This window comes from Triticum dicoccoides, chromosome 7B (genome assembly GCF_002162155.2).
Source record: "Triticum dicoccoides isolate Atlit2015 ecotype Zavitan chromosome 7B, WEW_v2.0, whole genome shotgun sequence".
Classification (NCBI taxonomy): domain Eukaryota; kingdom Viridiplantae; phylum Streptophyta; class Magnoliopsida; order Poales; family Poaceae; genus Triticum; species Triticum dicoccoides.
The window spans coordinates 580,223,757-580,242,809 of NC_041393.1; the positions used below are offsets into that span (position 1 = coordinate 580,223,757).

General features: G+C 43.1%; 1 protein-coding gene across 1 annotated transcript; it reads left to right on the plus strand.

Annotated features, from left to right (window-relative positions):
• The first annotated feature begins 2,097 nt into the window (after positions 1–2,097).
• On the plus strand, positions 2,098–6,125 carry LOC119340718. Its single transcript, XM_037612640.1, has 2 exons — positions 2,098–2,372; positions 4,927–6,125. Exon 2 carries the CDS (start codon positions 4,954–4,956, stop codon positions 6,001–6,003), a length of 1,050 nt encoding a protein of 349 aa, XP_037468537.1. The 5' UTR covers positions 2,098–2,372; positions 4,927–4,953; the 3' UTR covers positions 6,004–6,125.
• Positions 6,126–19,053: the final 12,928 nt, after the last annotated feature.

The window sequence follows — 19,053 nt, forward strand, 5'->3', positions numbered from 1 at the left end:
GGGGAGGTGGATAGTACGCTCCAAGGAACCATGGCGGCGGGATCTGCTGACCTCCAGGGAAACCAAATCCGAACTGAAACTAGAGCGGAGGAGGACCGAATTGCGAATCGAATTGCTGCTAGTTACTTGCCTGATGGGAATCAGCTTGTTTGCTTCTAGGGTTTCCACCTTTTCCTCTTCCTCTTCCTCTCCCCTGGTTGTCCGCCATAGCTTGGATATTCGAACGGAGCTCTGGGTCGATCTCGACGCGGGTGGCTGTTTGAGAGGGGTCGAGCAGATCAGAAGCGGCGGCGAGGTGGTAGTCGTCGACGGTGATGGAGTGGGTGGAGTGAATGTGGCTGCGGAGGCGGCTTTTCTCGATCCAGACCAAGAGTTGGGGTTTGGTTTCCTCCCCCACTGCCAGCCACAGCTGACAAAAATACTCCCTCGCAGCCAAGTCCTCTTCCTCTTTTGCCCCTAAATCCAAGTCAGCAACGCCTGCAAACTTGCGGTCCCTGACAGGTAGGGTCGGCCTGGCAGCGTAACAAGGGAAATCCCCCACGATGACCACAGGCCCGACATCCCGGCGAACTGCTCCCGGCTCCGGCGGGCGCAGAGCTCGATGCTTCTCCGAGAACTCGATGCGGCGGCGTGCTAAATGTTCCCCAGCGCATCGAAGAGGAGTCGCGAATTCGAACCTTGAGCTTTTCCCTACCGAGCTTGGGGATTGAGGCATGGTGGATTCGCAGCTCCGCGGTGAAATCATCATGGAAGAGGATTCTGCAGCGACCAAAACGCCCTCCATTTCGCCCTCTGTTGCGGCAGGTGCTACACTGCTTCTGCCTGTGCCCATCTAATCACCTCCTCTGGGGAGGCGGTCGACCCCGGCAGCATGCAGGCCATCTCGTCCTCCGATGCCTCCACACAAATCCTCACGACTAATTTCCTCAGTGAGTCTCTGCTCCCCGGCCGCCGCATTGACCTCGCCATCCTTGCATTGTGCTCCTCCTCCATCGCCCTCTCCTCCGCCGAAATCTCCCCCTCGCTGATGCGACATCTCAGATCTGGGATTCTGTGATGCCTTCTCATCAGCGTGGGAGGGGGACAGAACGGTGGGTGGCGGTGAGGTGTTGGAGACAAGAGGTGGAGACGCGGGGCCTGAGCGCGGCGACGGCGAGCGAAGCGGTGGGGACTGCCGTGGCGGAGCGCGGCGACAGCGGTGGTGGCGGTGGTAGGTGGAGGTGGAGGTGGAGCTCATTTCAAAATCTGCTCGGCATCACCATGACCGGTTACCACCTTTACCTCGCCCTCGGCCACCCAGCGACGCCCGCGCTGGCCGTCTCCCGTCGCAAAAGTCGTCGTGTGTGTCGTCGGCTCATCCTATAGCTTTTAAAATCGTTGGTCACCGGTTGAAACTTTTCAATATAATTGGGACGCGTTTCGTTGCTCGCATATAGGCCAACCAGGCCCGCCCGAGAAGAATCTGGCTTGTTTGGTTGCCTGCGTTTTCTGTTGGGTCTGCATCGCACGAAGTTTAAAGCGCCTCTGGACCTGGCTCGCTGGAAACATTCAGACCTCTGTTGCAAAAAAAATATCTTGCAAAAATTTCTGCAACATGACTCGTGTTACAGAAATTTCACGCAACATGACCTATGTTGCAATGATAAAAGGATGACGCTCAGTCGCTCAATTTGTCAGATCAGTTGCAATTTCTTATTTGAAACAAGGCCAAAAACTGTAACTGAGCTTTTGCTGCAAAAATAATTATTTTACCATGTTGACCTATGTTGCAAAAAATTTCGAGAGAAAAAAAATGCAACTTGACCTATGTTGCAAAAATTTCTATAACATGACTCATGTTGCAGAAATTTTTCACAACACAACCTGTGTTGCAATAATAGAGGATGACACTCAGTCAATAAATCTGTCTGACCCTACGGCTCGCGAGGCGGCGGATCCGACGCGTAGAGTTGCCCGATAAAATAATCATTTGAACCAAAGTCTTTACGAGACTCCGGCTCCGAGTCAAACATGATTTTTCTTTCTTTTTGGTGGGGCCATGGGGTCATATAAGGAGTCCGAGAGAAACAAAATCCTTGCAAATTTGGCGTCCCGAAACTGACGAGTTTTCGTTCACCCTAAACGCCACGAAAGGCCACCGAATCGCCTCCTCCCTCTAGAGGTACTGCCCGCTTGCCGCGCCGGCTCCGGCTCCGGCGCCGAGTTCCCCTCACGTCCAAATCTCTAGTCCTGCTCGCCGCCTCTTTTTGACCCAACGCGGCAAGACGAGGTGAGGGATCCGCCGGCCATCCGCCCGGCACAGGGGCAGTCTGCGCGTTGGTCAGGGGAGATTCTCCGATTCACCGTCGCTATCGAATCGCGCCACCCCCGAGGTTCTTCCCATCTCACCCCGCCTTTGTTCATGTGTACATTAGCTACTTCCAGATTTTATCCAGGGCTCTCAGAAAACTACTTAAGAGTAGAGTGCTCTAGCGAATTGGTTGAAGGTCTGTTCTGTCCGATTCAGTCTGTAGCATCCGCTAATTTCCAGCGCTCAGATTGAACTTTCCTGCTTATTTTAATTTGAACTGCGAAAACATCTTATATTTAGGAATTTGAACTGGACGAGGATCCCTGACATATGTCAGGGTGCCATTCGACCGGTGGCATGTGGACCCACATGTCAGTGGCCCAATGGCACGTGCCATACGTCAGGGAGCTGGATCCTGTAGAACTAGCAAGCTGGCCCATGCATTTGCGTGGCTAGACTTACTATTGGTCTTATTTCTCTACCAGTCTTTTTTCATTTAATTCGATGAGATATTAGCATCATGTAGCACACTTATAGCTTAATTTATTAAATGTCTATCTTTATAAAACATGATTAAATTTTGATACAAATCTATGTTTCTGTGTAAAGTTGTTGGTATCCATCCTGATGTGTGGGAACAAAAGTTCTAGAGAACCAGGGTCTCTAGTTTCCCCTGTTCTACTCCTTGTTATCCCTCCACACTTATGTTTGCACCAATATATATTTAGGATTTTTCACAGAGAAAATTCTAAAAAATTGCCGATTCATATCCAAACCTTTTGATCGGTTCCACCATCCACCTCATTACTGGGCTTGTATCGCAAAAAAAAATTATTAGTACATGTTATATATACAAACATGATAAAACTAATATAAAAATCAAAGTTTCTTTGTGAAGTTGTTTGTATCAATCTTGATGTGTGAGAACAGATGACTGAAACAACCATGTCTCTAGCTTCATCTATTCCACTCCTTCTGACCCCTCTACATTTATTTTTGCATGGTATAATTTTAGGATTTTCACCGAAAATTCTAAAAATTGATGACTATACATCCAAACCTTTAGATTCCACCATCCACCTAATCACTGGGTGTATTGGAATTATTTTATCTTGTTAGTACATGTCATATATATATGATTGCACGTCTTCTTGTTGTCGTAATGTAATTTTCTATATAGCTTTCGGATCTGAACCAACATATCATTGTTGACGATGTTTCAAAACTAAATCGACCTATTATGTAACTGACATGAATGGATCTTCGCACCTTTTTCTTAACCACTATCTGTATCCGTACTTCACCTGTGTCTTATATTTCTAATTTGTAATAAGCGCTTGGCGGAGCTACGCTGGGGCGAAGCCCAGCTGAAAATAGTTAAGGAAGACAGAAAAACTGGGCTAAAGACGAGGTGTTATGTGTAATTTCTGAGCCTGGCCTACCCAACAATTGGCCGTAGCTCCGCCACTGTTTGCAAGTATTTGCCGGTACTGGTAAAATGATGTTTTCAATTTTATTTTCATATTCGCATTGATATGGCATTTTAACTATTGGAGAAGTTAGTAGCCCAAATGTGCATCTCAAGGGAACACCATTGGTATTTGCTGAAAATTATGTGTTTAATGCAAAGCCATATAATTCCATGCCGATCTTGATATTTCTCCTCTTGACCAGTCTCTATTTTCCACGGCCAAAACATGTTTTCCAGCTCCCACATTACCATTGATTATTATTTAAAATGAAATAAAAAGACTGCAGTGAAAGGTGTGTCTTGGTAAACATGATCAAATTCTATAAAAATTTATATTAAGTTATCATTATTGTAGAAGACATCTGAGTGGGAACAACATGTCACTATTGGGCACCAAGTCTAGTTTCCCTACCATGCAAAACCATATAATTTTGAACTAATCTCCAAATTTTCCTCTTTTACTACTTTTCATCCATTGTTGTTTGTGTTTCCACTTATAATTTCTGAGAAACTTTCCACCAAGGATTAAATCTAAGCATTGATATCTCATACATAAACTTTCTGTTCTCTTTTTTGCCCGCCTCATCACTATGAGTGTTTGAATTGTGTTTTCCTGATTGGATAATCATGCCCCCATGGTCTTATTCTAGTTGTCTATATATGTAGCCTGGTCATCCGAGGCAAATAAATTGATAACAGACATTTTCTCATGCTCAATTTTTGGCATAGGTTCTTCTTTTTGTGACTATGCTGTTTTATATCAAATTATATTTTAATCAACTGGCAAGCAGATTGCTCCTTTATTTGAAGTTTTGCTTCCTGAATACTCCGTATATGCTCAATTTTATATTTAAAGACCATTGCTAAATTACGATGAAAACTGATTTGCTAACTTATTTCATTTATTTCAAGTTTCATATATAGCACGTCTCTTCTATATCATGCTTCCTTGACGTACCTGCAGTGCTCTGCTTGCTACCGTGTTTTTTTGGGGCGGGTGGCTGTCCTATTTACAGTTTTTTTGTTGTCGCAGGACCTATCATTCTATTTACGGCCAGTCTTTGCCTAGTTCTTTTTTTCCCAATTGCCTAGTCTGTATTTGTCGTGTCATACGTACTGTGAGCTAGAATTTCCATTACACTAATCGATTGTTCCTCACCCACAGATATCTGGTAAGAAATTGGGTTTCATCATGGAGCAGGATGCCCTGCTGGCTTCTTCCCAGCAAGCGAAGCTACCCTTGGCTCTGTTTATTTTTGAAAGCAACAAGAAGAAGCAGCTCCTGTTTGACCCCTCCACCAAGAAGATCCGTGGCATAATCAGCGTGGCGTTCGCAGATGCCACCTGCGTGTTCGAAAATGGCGGGTGGCTGCTCATGCTCCAGCACAAGCAACATGGTTTCCAGGAGCAGCAAGAGCAGACCATCTTCCTTGTGCATGCCAGCACCGGCAGGCGGCTGGAGCTGCCGGCGTGCCCTTCTGTCATTGACGGGCTCTTCGTTTTCTACGTCGGCTCCAGTGAGGTGCCTCTGGTTGTCGTGTGCATTGAGACCATCTCCGGGGTCCCAACCGTCCATGTTGCCTGCCCTGGGGACATATACTGGAGCGTCTACAAGAACATTGAGGATGGCTCCCACCTACCGCTGGATCCACACAGACGCATCAAGTGCACCCTCATTATCGATGCCGTCTTGCTCGGGAAGCAGGCCGTCTGCGTCGACTACCATGGGAAGATCCTGATCTTCGACGTCACGGAGATGAGCTGGAGGAGGACCGCTCTTTCAAAGGGGTGGAACGAAAGGGATGCTCACTTCCTTGTGGCATCCAGTGAAGAAGTTGTGCTCATCTCGTGCCGTCGCTTTCGTGGACGGTTCTGCGACTTCAAATTCTTCAAGCTGGATGCTGAAGCACTGGAGTGGTCACCTCTAGATGACACGGAGCTTGATGGTTGCAGCTGGTTTCTGTACAGAGGTCGCTCCATCCTTGCGAGGGAGGAAGGCAAGAGGAAAGTCTACACCTTCTATCCAAGCCAGTGGGGTGGCTCGACACCGATCGACGCCGACAGCTCGAGGAAGAGGAAGGTAGCCCATATGAAGTCATTGTCTTCCAGAGAGAAGTCGGTTACGAATATATTCATGCATGATTTAGAAGACGGCGTCGTCAGGACGGTTCTCCCGGCTTCAATTGTGACTGAGGAACGGCATTGGCTCCGGTCTAGTGTCTTTGGTGGACCATTTCAGTAATCGTATGTAATAAAATATGTTGTCTCAAGTTACATTACTAAACTTGAGTACCAACACAAACTTGCAAATAGGAAGATTTTATTGTTTTGCTTTGGAAAAGCAGGTTCAACAACATTGATTGATGTACAGTTACTCTTATCACAAGTTCACAAAGTCTTGCAAGCTGCAAAATTAAGCAAGGCTGAGACAACCAACACAATAAAGATTACATGAGGCACGCATGCTTCACTAATCCTGTTGCTAGACCAACCACCATTAAATCCTGTATATCATCTCAAGTGGATGCACCCAAAGGCCAGAGACTCCCCTTTCTCTGCACGCTGAAGTGAAGAACCTTGTAGTCATAGATAACCTACAAAAAAGTTGAAAACTTCAATCATGTTTAAAACAGAAATCATCACTACGGCACTTCCAAATTGGATGCAAATGCGGGAAATGAAACCAAACCTTCTGATGAAATCTGTCATTCTATTGGCTATCTTTGTATGCAATTTTCGAAGGTAAAGCGAGAAGGGAGAATACATGAATATCAGCAAAAGGAAAGATGGTCCGGACCTCCACCGCAAATCTTGAAAGTCAACACTGATGGTGCCTCCCTGAAGGAATCAAATTCTGGAGGCTGGGGCTTTGTTATCAGGAACAATTTTAGTATGGTAATAGCAGCTGGAGTCTCATGCCGTTAACACAGCCATCCAGATGGGTTGCCACCGAGTGATTGTGAAAACTGACTCTGTGCAAGTGAAGACAGCGGTGAGCAATGAAGACTATGATCTTTCTGCATTATGAGCTATCTTCAAAGATATTAAGTTTCAAGTGAGAGTGGATTTCAATGATGTAACTGTTGTATCTTATCCTTGGACTTGTAATTTAGTTGCACATTGTTTAGCTGCGTATGATGCTAAACTAGGAGTTGCCAAATGCGAGATTTGGCTCGGCCAGTATCCAGACCTTGTAAATGACGATGTTGTTGGCTATTTGTCCAGCCCTTGTACTTAATGGAATGCATCGTGTTCCCTTCAAAAAAAAATGGATGCACATATCCACCCAGATTTGGGCCCTAAGCTTTCGGTTCAGCCCAGCTAACTAATTAGGGCCTGTTCGGTTTGCAGGGAGCTCCTAGTCCGCGCCTTAAGCGCCGGCTAGCAGAACCGGCGCCCACGCGGCCTCCAAGTTGGGCCGGCCCAGGAAACGCTTCGTACGCAGAAACCCCCCCAAAAAAGTGGGAGACCTCCTATACGCCGCCCGTGTGCGTCCGAACGTCGCGGCTTCGCTGAAGCGGTGCGCACACGGGCCGGCCCAGTTATCAAGCGGTGAGCAAAAATTCGGAAAAAATAGAAGCGCTCATGCGGTATCGAGCTTCCGACCTCACGGTTGATTGCAGCGAGGCTAGCCAGCCGGGCTAGCGACCTCGAACGACATAATCACAGCGCCACGCTAAAAGTGAAAGGACAGCGGCAAATCTTCAAACATCTTTACAATATACGTTGAACAATTTTTCAAATACGGTGAAACTTTTTGTAAAAATACACTGAACAAATTTCAAATATACAAATGAACATTTTATAGTATAGATTGAACAATTTCCTAATATACGATGAACAAAATTTAAATACACAACGAACATTTTCTAATATATGTTGAACAATTTAATAATATACAATGAACATTTATTTAATACATGATGAACATTTTGATAATGCAATGTGAACTATTTCATAATATACGATGCACATTTTCTTAATACGATGAAGATTTTTGTAATATGCGGTGAAATTTTTATATAATACGCAATAAAGAGAAGAAGAACAGAAACAGAAAATAAAAATAAAACGTAAAAAAGAAAGAAAAATGAAAAGAAAAAAGGAACTAAAAAAAATCGGAACAAAACAACTGAAAACCAGCCACAAGAGTGAAAACTCTGCAAGCCAAAAACGAAAAAAAAAACCCGAAGAAACAAGGAAACAGCAGCGAAACCAAAATCCGTACATGGGCCGGCCCAACTGGTGACTCTCTTCAGCGAAGGCTCATCCTTTTGACGCCTGCGGGCGTCAAATAGGATCCCGCAAAAAGTGGATACCTCAGGATTCGAAGTCAGCCAGATCACTACACGTCCACACCTCGCTAACCACTCGACCTACCGGCCGTGAGTGCTTAGATTCAGCGCGAAACAAAGAAATAACATTGTCATGACGCTATTTGTTGCACATAAAAATCGCATCAATTTTTTGGGAACAAAAAAAATTATGGCTAGAAAAGGTTCATGGATTTTGAAAATAAGTTCATCAATTTTTAAAAAGGTTCATAGAAAATGAAAAAAAAAGTTCATGGATTTTCACCAAAAATCTACAAATTTGAAAAAGGTTCATCTACATGAGAAAAGTTCATTAAATTCGAAAAAAGTTCACTTAATTTGGAAAAAAAGTTCACTAAGTTAGAAAAAAGTTCATTGAAATTGAAAAAAAAGTTCAATGAAAATTGAAAAAAAGTTCATTGAAATTGAAAAAAGTTCAGTGAAATTGAAAAAAATTCATCAAATTTGAAAAAAGTTCATTGAAATTGAGAAAAGTTCAGCGGATTTGAAACAAATTCACCGATTTGAAGAAAAGGTTCAAGAATAATAAAAATAAATCATCGAGGCAGGAAGAATAAAAAGAAAAACGAAAAACGAAAACGAAAACGATAAAGCAAAAAGGAAGGGAAAAGTAAAAGGATAGATCAAATAAGAAAAGACATGAAAGCATGCTAGTGAGCACGTCTAGCTGCGTGGCACGGTGGTAGCTGCATGTAAACTCGAAGGGGAGGTCTGGAGTTCGATTCCCGTCGGCGATCGCTCCTATTTTTTGCCTCTACCAAACGGAAAGGAAACGTGTAAAGAAATAATAGGAATGTAACCAGGCGAAGGAATGGCGAATCCTATTTGGCGCTTTTTTTTTTTAGAGAATCCTATTTGGCGCTTATGCGCCCGCTCGCAAACTGGCGCCTGCAGGGCGCGGCTAGTTGGGCCTGGCCCATCTTCCGGTTTCTTTCTAGAAAAAGCTGATAAAAAGTTAGCGTTGTTCTGGATTCGAACCAGGGACCTAACGCAGCAACCACTCGGACAACAACACGCCTGTGATAGTTTACTTCGTTTTCCTGTTCTTACTAGTAAGCTTGCACGTGCAATGCATGTCCTAATTAATATATATACTTAGTCAAAGATATTAAAACTTCTAAATTTCAAATTTTTTGTGAAACAACATAGCTATCTTTTTTTTTACATCAAAACAACATAGCTACCTCATTCAAGTGGAAGGAAACATTATAATCATCAATCATATACCTATACATTTTTTCTTGGGCGACGTATCTGGTGAAAATCCATGATCAGTGAAATATGAAAACTTCTATGTAGAGCATTGGATCGGCAATGATGGTGGCATATCACATGTGGGCATCCTAACCATCCACTTAAGCATGTTTTGGCTAATTTTTTTTAAATAATACATTTTTTTATTAATTTTTATAAATATTACGCTGGGTAAAAAATTTTCAAAAATAATACACCATCGGCCCGCTGCAGGCCGACTGGGCCTAGTCGGCCCACAGCAGGCCGATTGGATTCCAATCGGCCTACAGCTGGCCGACTGGCCCCTGTCGGCCCACTATGGGCTGATTGGGTCCTGTCGGCCCACTGTGGGCTGACTGGAGCTAATTGGCCCGCTGTGGGCTAATTATTTTTGCAAAAAAATAGGCATAAAAATTACGTGTTTAAAAAAATGTTAATTATGTAATTAAAAAATGTTAAATGTGTATAAAAAATTGTTCCTGATGTATAAAAAAATGTAAAATATATATGCAAAAATGTTGACATAAAAAGTATGTTTTAAAAAGTGTTAATCATGTATTTAAAAATTGTTAAATATGTTTATAAAAATGTTCCTGTTTATACAAAAAATATAGAATGTGTATGAAAAAAAGTTGACACCAAAAAATTATGTTGGTGAGTTGGTGACAAAAAATAAATCAAGGTTGTGAAAAAAATATGATTGGTTGCTCTTTTTGTATGGAACTGGAACATTTTTTTCAAACATATTTTTTTGGTTTCAACTTTTTTTCATACACATTCTATATATTTTTTATAGATAAGGAACATCTTTTATACACACATTTAACAATTTTTAATCATGTATTTGAAAAAATGTCAACTTTTCAAACATAATTTTCAAACATAATTTTTTGGTATCAACTTTTTTTCATACACATTCTATATTTTTTGTATAAATAAGGAACATTTTTTATACACACATTTAACAATTTTTAAATACATGCTTAACACTTTTCAAAACATATTTTTTATGTCAACATTTTTGCATATATATTGTACATTTTTGGTATACATGAGGAACATTTTTTATACACGTCTAACATTTTTTAATTACATGATTAACATTTTTTAAACATATATTTTTTATGCCAATTAGCTCCAGTCGGCCCATAATGGGCCGACAGGACGCAATCAGCCCACAGTGGGCCGACAGGACGCAATCAGCCCACAGTTGGCCGACAGGGGCCAGTCGGCCAGCTGTAGGCCGACTGGAATCCAATTGGCCTGCTGTGGGCCGACTAGGCCCAGTCGGCCTGCAGCGGGCCGACGGTGTATTATTTTTGAAATTTTTTTATCCGGCATAATATTTATGAAAATTAATAAAAAATGTATTATTTAAAAAAATAGCCATGTTTTGTAGATAACCCCTCTCAATAATTATAAGTAAATTATTTGCCCATATGTTTCTACTTTGTAGAAGTTGCCCCGCCACTGCCGAAGGGAGTCGAAGCAGTCGAAGGGAGCGCCAGTGCCACATGGAGGTGTGTCGGCAGCCAGCCTACCTTCTAACGTCATGGAAAGATGCCCCGGAGGAGTTGGGCGAGCCGGTTGCCGAAGCTGATGCGAGCTAAGAGCGCAGCTGCCCCGACGCGACGGCCGCGGCTCTGCCCACGTGATGGTGTCCACTCACTCGCAGAAGAATCCATTGCACCCTACATGCTTGTTTCATACTCCATTCGTTCCTAAATATAGGTTTTTCTAGATATTTTAATAAGTGACTACATACGGAGTAAAATGAGTGAATCCACTCTAAAATATGTCTATATACATCCGTATGTGGTAGTCCATTTGAAATTTCTAAAAAGACTTATATTTAGGAACGGAGGGAGTAACATTCATGGGTCAATCTCTCAACACGTTATAGCTACATTGAATTTTCCTAGCTCTTTAGAGCTAGTGCAAGCGTCTGAACTGGGGCCTTGGGGGGTCTCCTGAATTTGTATGCACTGAGCTCTTTTGATTTGTTAAAAGTGACAATTACAGTGCATTTTGCTGGAGCCTTTTCACAGCTTTGATTTGGAGTGAAACATAAAGATAGAGAGGAAGCTAAATCATTCATCTTGCAAAGAGATGATTCACATGAATTAAATACCCTTAGTGTAAGAGGAATAGAGGGGAGATGATTGGCATAACGCAGTGGATGATATTATTGAGCATCGAGGGTGAGTACATATTGAGTACAAGACTTAAAGGACAAAACGCCTACAAGAGATGCGATGGAAAAAATTCTTATCTAATCCCGGACAATCCCTAACTATCAAATATATCTCTAACACTTGGTTTGATAAAATAAGCTTTGACAACATACTACAGTTCTTTCAGATTGAAAGTTTAACAGGGCCACGTGTCTCTCCCGAGAGAATGTTGAAGCTCTAGGCAACATTTCAAAGTTAAGGTTTCAACTAATAATAATCAAAATGAATATGTCGAAAGCACAAGAAATTCACATATGTTTATAATTACATCAAGTATTTCACTTAAATTGATAAATTACAAAGAATGTAAACTGATAAACTATGAATTTCCATGTCTTCTTCAATAGAGAAAATCACTATAGATCCAAAATTTACATACCTTTAAATAAATAATCTTTTAAAGCCATATGAACCCAACTAAAAGAACACCATGACTGGCATAGCTTGCATCTTTGCTTAGTCCCAGAGAAGAAAATTTTGCAAAGGCTACAGTGAGAGCGATCAATATCCCCTTATGTAAGAAAAAGAAACTTGCAACTTCACGCGGCCAACACACATATGAAATACACCCATGAGCCAATTCAAAAACAAAATTAACATGCAAATATAGTGTACATGTTAGATTGAGATTTTTTTAAAATAGTCACTAACCAAATCATCATCTAATGTTGACAACATGTAAGCATCTGCAGGAGCTACCACAGGTCCATCATGCATTTATCTATTTGGAAGGACAAGGCCAGCAGTAGCATAAGACAAAGCATGGATTGGATCATGGGTTTTGCCAACTGAAATTTCAGCCAATCTGCAGTCAATATACATATAAGCAAGAAATCGATGAAATTAACACTTTTGAAATAGAAGAATGATGGTAGACAAATAGGAACCCATTTTAACATCTCGTACCAGCCTGTTGATTGAAAAGGATGGTCTGCAGTCAGTACAGTAGATCATGAGTTTATCTTCTATCTTTGCATATTCGTGTTAAAGAGAGAAGAATAAGAAATGATAATGTAGGTAAAAGAAAGAATTTTTATTGTAGGTGACCATAAAATAGCATTCTTCTGTTTTGTACTAAGAATATACTCCCTCCATAAAGAAATATAAGAGTGTTTAGATCACTAAAAATCTAAACACTCTTATATTTCTTTACAGAGGGAGTACTAATCAAGCAAACAGTGGTAGGAATTTCATTAAGTCTGTGAATCCCTCCATTACCCATAAGCAGAACATACCCAAGTATGGAGTGAAAACCTGTGTGAAAAATGTGAGACTTGCTTTCTAAACTACTAAAAATCTAAGCAAAAGTATAAAGGAGCCAAAGTAACAATCAGATTTCCCTACATTGATTATCCAGAAATGTAACATTATTTGTTGTAAAAAAACAGAAAAATAGAAATGGCGGTGTTTTCGTTCCTACAGAAATGGTATTAAATGTATGACTTGTTCTCACACCAGACAAAATCCATGTACTACATGTTGGTGTTTCTTGAGTTATCACCAACTTTCATTGCATTTTACTACAAATCATGCACACTACATACATGTATAGAAGAAAGCAAACCTACTTTTAGGTGTCGAATATTTCCAATAGCTGGAGTGAACCCCACACTTCATGGAAGAAATACCGCTGAAATCATTCACCTGTGTATTGCCACAGAGGCATTCCTAGAAACACCACGACCAGCCACGCACCAAAAAGACCAGTTCAGCTCCTTATATTTCCTAATGGGCATAACATGACCGGATCACCACCTCCTCCAACAACACATCAGGGTGTTCAGTCTCATCTGCTGTTATTGGACAATACTCAAAGTTTGATACTCTGAGGCTTACGAATCAAGGAAGAAAGGAGATTCAGAGAAAAAGAGTTAATGCCAACTTACCAACCATGTGATGAACTTCTCATGGTAGTAAGATAAAGTACTACTCTTCTGAATTATTATGTGGGTAATCTCAAATAATTTGGTAATCTTTGAAATCATCTGTCCATAGCCTAAATTTGTTGTCATCCACCAGATTCTACACAGGAAGAGAGTAAATTGTTAGGGAGACAGGTTAGTGGCCACCCGAAAATCCTCTACTTATGGGCAAGACCTACAGGAGCCCACTTACGGACTCCTCCCTGCACTAACCACTCCCCCCTGATTTTCAGGGCCTGGGTCACACCCTCTCGAGATTTCCAATCAAGATTCAACGCATCAGTGTGTAACTTATTCCATAGAAATCTGCGCGTAAGTGTAGCATCTCTCCCACTTTACCCTAGACCTTGAAGATGTTGTTTCACCAACTAACGGTTGATTCCTGGCAGCATTCCATTGGGACTCTGCACCAAATTTTGCATGACTAAAGAAAATCACTTCCTATCCCAAAATTGACTAAAAATCTCAAATGTATTTCAGTAAGACAAGAACCTGAAGTCCAAAATTAATTTATCCTCAGACTAACCATTTCTAATTTATTTCTGCACTGAAAATCATAACTCGACCAGAAAACAAATTAATTTATCCAAGATTCTGGGGCAACATGAACATTACAATTCGTGGATAAATTGACAGGTTCGTAGCATAGCAACAGAATTCCAACAATGTGCATGTACCACTCCAATTTGTTCATACAAATTGTCAAACATCGGAATCATCAAGAAATATGTTATGATGCTCACCTCCAGATTTCCTTAAACATTTTCATTTGTACTAATATGAGAAGCATGCATGTGACCAAACAGATCATGTGTCCCCAGAAATGTGTTTGCAAATGAACCAACAAAATCTGAAGTGCCAAATTATCTGGAGTGGTGCATAGGAGCACATTATATCAAATCTTCGTAGAATATGGACAACATGTGCCACGAGAACCAAAAATAGAAAGAAAATGTATGTCCTTTCATTGATATAGAAATTGTATTCAGGAAAAGATGATAGGGGTGAAATCCATTCACTGCTTGTTCGTGTTCATTGATATAGAAATTGTGCAAGCATTTTGAAATTCAGTAATAAGACTTTGGCAGGAGAGCACTGACCGGCAGTATGCTAGTGTCAGAGAGCTCTGAGTCGTCGCGCTGCGCGCTCACGCATGACCTTGTTCGCCAGTGGCCGCCTCGCATGCGCCCACATTCCCGGTGGCGGCTGTGGCAGCTCCTGCACGCCTCTAAATTTGTCGAGATGAGGCGGGCAGGCGGCGAGGGCCTTGATGCTGTCATCAATGCACTTGATAATGTGAATGGTAGGAGTACATGGACATGCGACGCCTGTACTTCCAGAAACCACTCACCTTACTGAAAAACTATGGATTATGGCATTACGAGATCCTCCTGAGAAACAGGCACCAATATTTCAGCAAAACACCTGTTCCATTATGTTATCATCTGACATTCGGGATGTCATTCTTCAGTTATTTTCGCAGATTTTCACATGGGGCTGCATTCCCATTATCAGGCAGGTCATTGAATGGAGAACACTCCTCTAAAACCATAGGGCGAAGTGAAGAATTCAGTACAAGCATATAACTGAAGATAAAAACTTGATCACAACGATCATGATTTACCGGAAGAACTCCACTTGCCGAGAGCTCGACGGGCAGGTATGGAGGGTCGGGGCGACGTGAGCTGAAAGGTGTGGACCGGACGTGAGCGGGCGGCGCCTGGGCGCGGGAGCCGGCGTCCAGCGGCGGAGGAGCGCGTAGGAGCCATTGTGAGGCACGCTGCCGGGGAAGCGGGGGCGGCTGGGCGCGGCGTTGCCTCTGCCGGAGGAACGACGGCGGTCGCGCGCGGGCTCTGCCAGAGGAGCGGGGGCGGCCGGGTGCGGCTCTTTGCCGGAGGAGGGACTGCAGAGTGCGATGCATTTTTCTCCCGTTGAAAAACAAATAGAAGATGGATTGAGAGGGAAAGAGACGCCATGGTGGCTAGGTACCGATGGATGGAGCAGCCTGTTCCGTAGGAGATATGGCCGGACGAGGGCGGACGTGGCAGCAGAGAGGTCACCGACGGCAGGGAAGAGACCGGTGTTCCAAATTGGGCAGCGCGCCACGGTTTCGGGTGCGGCCACGTTCGCCGGTGGCCGCCTCGCGTGGGCAAGTCCCACACGGTGGCGACGGCGAAGGAGGATGGAGGCTCGGCTGTGGAGCGGCGGCGGAGGAGGGCGAGGATGGGCAGGCGGCGGCGGATGCCCGGCCGTGCTCTGGTCGTTGGGAGGAGGAGGTGCGGGGCATGGGGAATCGTGGTGCGGGGCGTGCGTGCGCAGCGGGGGTTTTTGTTCGAACGGGTGGGCAGGGTTAAGATTTGAGGATTAGTGACTTGATGCGTGGCTCGTTGTGTTAAACACAAAAGGATTATAGGCCATCAGATATTGTAGATGGACGGATATAATTGTTTGGATCTGTCCCTCTCTTGCTTTTATAGTGGTAGTAGATTCTTTCCAAAGATCGCGATGCCCGTGTATTTTTTCTTTTTCTTGTTTATTCTCTGTTTCTCTTTTGTTTCCTTTTTCTTTTGCAAATGCGCGAACATTTCTTATTTTTATTTTTATGAATCAATGAACTCTTTTTAAATTTTGTGAGCTTTTTTGAGAATTGATGAACTTTTTCAAAATGGATGAACTTTTTCCAATTTTAATGAACTTTTTTTCAAATCAGTGAACTTTTTTCAAAATCCAGTGAACTACTTTTTCAAAATGGATGAACTTTTTTCAATTTTAATGAACTTTTTTTAAAATCCGTGAACTTTTTCAAAACCCAGTGAACTACTTTTCCAAAATGGATGAACTTTTTTCAATTTTAATGAACTTTTTTTCAAATACGTGAACTTTTTTTTAGAATCAATGATTTTTTTGCAAATCCGTGAACTTTTTTCAAAACCCAGTGAACTACTTTTGAATTCGTGATTTTTTTCATTCAAATTGGATGAACTTTTTTCATAACCTCGTGAACTATTTTCAAATTCGAGATTTTCTTAATTCGGAATAGATGAAAGTTTTTTCAAGTCAATTAACTTGTACTGAAGAAGAGCTTAAGTAGACCTATACACAAGAAAGTCAAGCGTGGTCCAGTGGTTAGCACTTTGTGCTGTTGACATTAGCGGTTGGAGTTCGAGTCCTGCTTCTCCTGATTTATTCTGTAATTTTTTCATCGCGTTGGATTTTTTAGCAGATTTCTGGCCAGCCCGCTACGCCTCGCAGGCGGCCCGCTACGTCGCGCCTGCGAGCGCCAGCAGCGCTAACGGGCGCTTGAAGCGCTGAGTAGGAGCTCCCCGAAGGAATAGCGCGAGTGAGTGTCAAAACAGAGGAATGAAAAGTACGGAAAAGATTTGGGATATGAACGTTCGGACTGTGGGAAAACTAAGCAAAGGAAATAAATAGAGGCGTGTGATAGACTACAAAACTGGGACCCATCAGTGCAAATAAACTAGAGACTTTGGGTCTGTTTGGGACCGCTCCGCTTCACCAAAATCAGTTTCGCTTCACTAAATTCACTTTGGAGCAGTTTCATCCAGAAGTTATAGCACTATCCAAAAAAATGTTTGGCTTCCTTCTAGCTCCAGCTTCAAGAATGAAAAATTTGGTGGAAAGAATCTATTTGATTGGTTGAGGTGGGAGAAACGAAGGGGTATCCACTTACTGGTGGCAGTGGTGGGTAATTTCCACCCAACTCCAATTTTTAGAGTTTTTTGAAGCACCCTCTAAAGAGCTTTATAAAAAATGAGAAGTTCTACCCTAGATTTCATCGCGTTGGATTTTTCAGCAGATTTTTGGCCGGCCCGCTACGCCTCGCAGGCGGCCCGCTACGTCGCGCCTGCGAGCACCAGCAGCGCTAACGGGCGCTTGAAGCGCTGAGTAGGAGCTCCCCGAAGGAATAGCGCGAGTGAGTGTCAAAACAGAGGAATGAAAAGTACGGAAAAGATTTGGGATATGAACGTTCGGACTGTGGGAAAACTAAGCAAAGGAAATAAATAGAGGCGTGTGATAGACTACAAAACTGGGACCCATCAGTGCAAATAAACTAGAGATTTTGGGCCTGTTTGGGACCGCTCCGCTTCACCAAAATCAGTTTCGCTTCACTAAATTCACTTTGAAGCAGTTTCATCCAGAAGTTATAGCACTATCTAAGAAAATGTTTGGCTTCCTTCTAGCTCCAGCTTCAAGAATGAAAAATTTGGTGAAAAGAATCTATTTGATTGGTTGAAGTGGGAGAAACGAAGGGGTATCCGCTTACTGGTGGCAGTGGTGGGTAATTTCCACCCAACTTCAACTTTTAGAGTTTTTTGGAGCACCCTCTAAAGAGCTTCATAAAAAATGAGAAGTTCTACCCTAGATTCTAGTTTTTTTTTGGAGCGGCATATCGTGGAGCTACCCTGTTTGGCTCGTGTTTTCTGGAGCGGAGCTGAACTTTAAGGAGCAGAGCAGTCCCAAACAGGCTCTTTATTCCATGCATGCGGCAGACGTGGGTCCAGAGATAAAGTCTACAGAGGCAAGACCATGGTCTGAGCTGACGTTTCCTACGTTTCGCCTCGGACTTCCGCCCAAAAAAAGAGCTCGCCGTGATGTTTTCTTTTCTATGAAAGTAGAGGCAATAGAAACTTTCCGTCGGAAACTCAGCGCTGCATTCCCTTGTACCGAACGCTAGTTCTATTAACTTTCCTCTGTTTTCAGTTCCTGCAATTTTCCAGCAAAAATCCTTCATCCCGAACAGGGCCCTTACTGATGAACATATTCGTGATGCTCTCTGCTTGGTCATGTTGTCTTTCGTTAACACAACTTCCATACACATATACCAAACCAAATTTATTTATTTCGGCATCAAACCACTTCGTACGTCTGCCTCCCGGGTCGCCGCCGCACACCAAAGACCTCGTCAATGCAGTCAATCCCCTCGCCGCCATCAGAGGAGGCCCTCCAGTGGCAGACAGCGGCTGCGGGGCGTCCTTTTTCTCTTCTCATGCATCTTCTTCCCCACCTCCAACCCCAGTCTTAAATCACCGTCATGGCCGCCACCTTCCCCTTGCCTTCCCGATCCACAATGTTGTCGGGGCCTCAATGTTGCCTCAGGTGCGGCGCCATCACCGCCAAGGGCAGCGGGCCTGAGCGAGGTTCATGGGAAGATTCAACCACACAATACAGCGACACAATTGGGTACGTCCGGTAAGCGATTACCAGGGTGCCGTGGTTGATGCTCTTGGCGGTTGTGGTCTTTTTTTAAGAAAAGGAGGACATCCGGTAAGCGATTACCCCCTGCCTCTGCATCTGGGAGATGCATACGGTCACTTTATTGATTATTCTCGAGGACCTTACAAAGTATTACAACAATATGTCTGAATCCGCCATCTTGGCAACATATGCCACTACTCCTATCCATATGATGAAGGGGTGCTACCTGGGCCAAATACCCGGACCACTCACCTAAGCCTATCATCAAAAGCCAGAAGCCCCGACCGAGCCACATACCGGGTCTGGGGCATAAACTGGTCTGATGCATTCACATGTGTCGTCGCCGCCATCT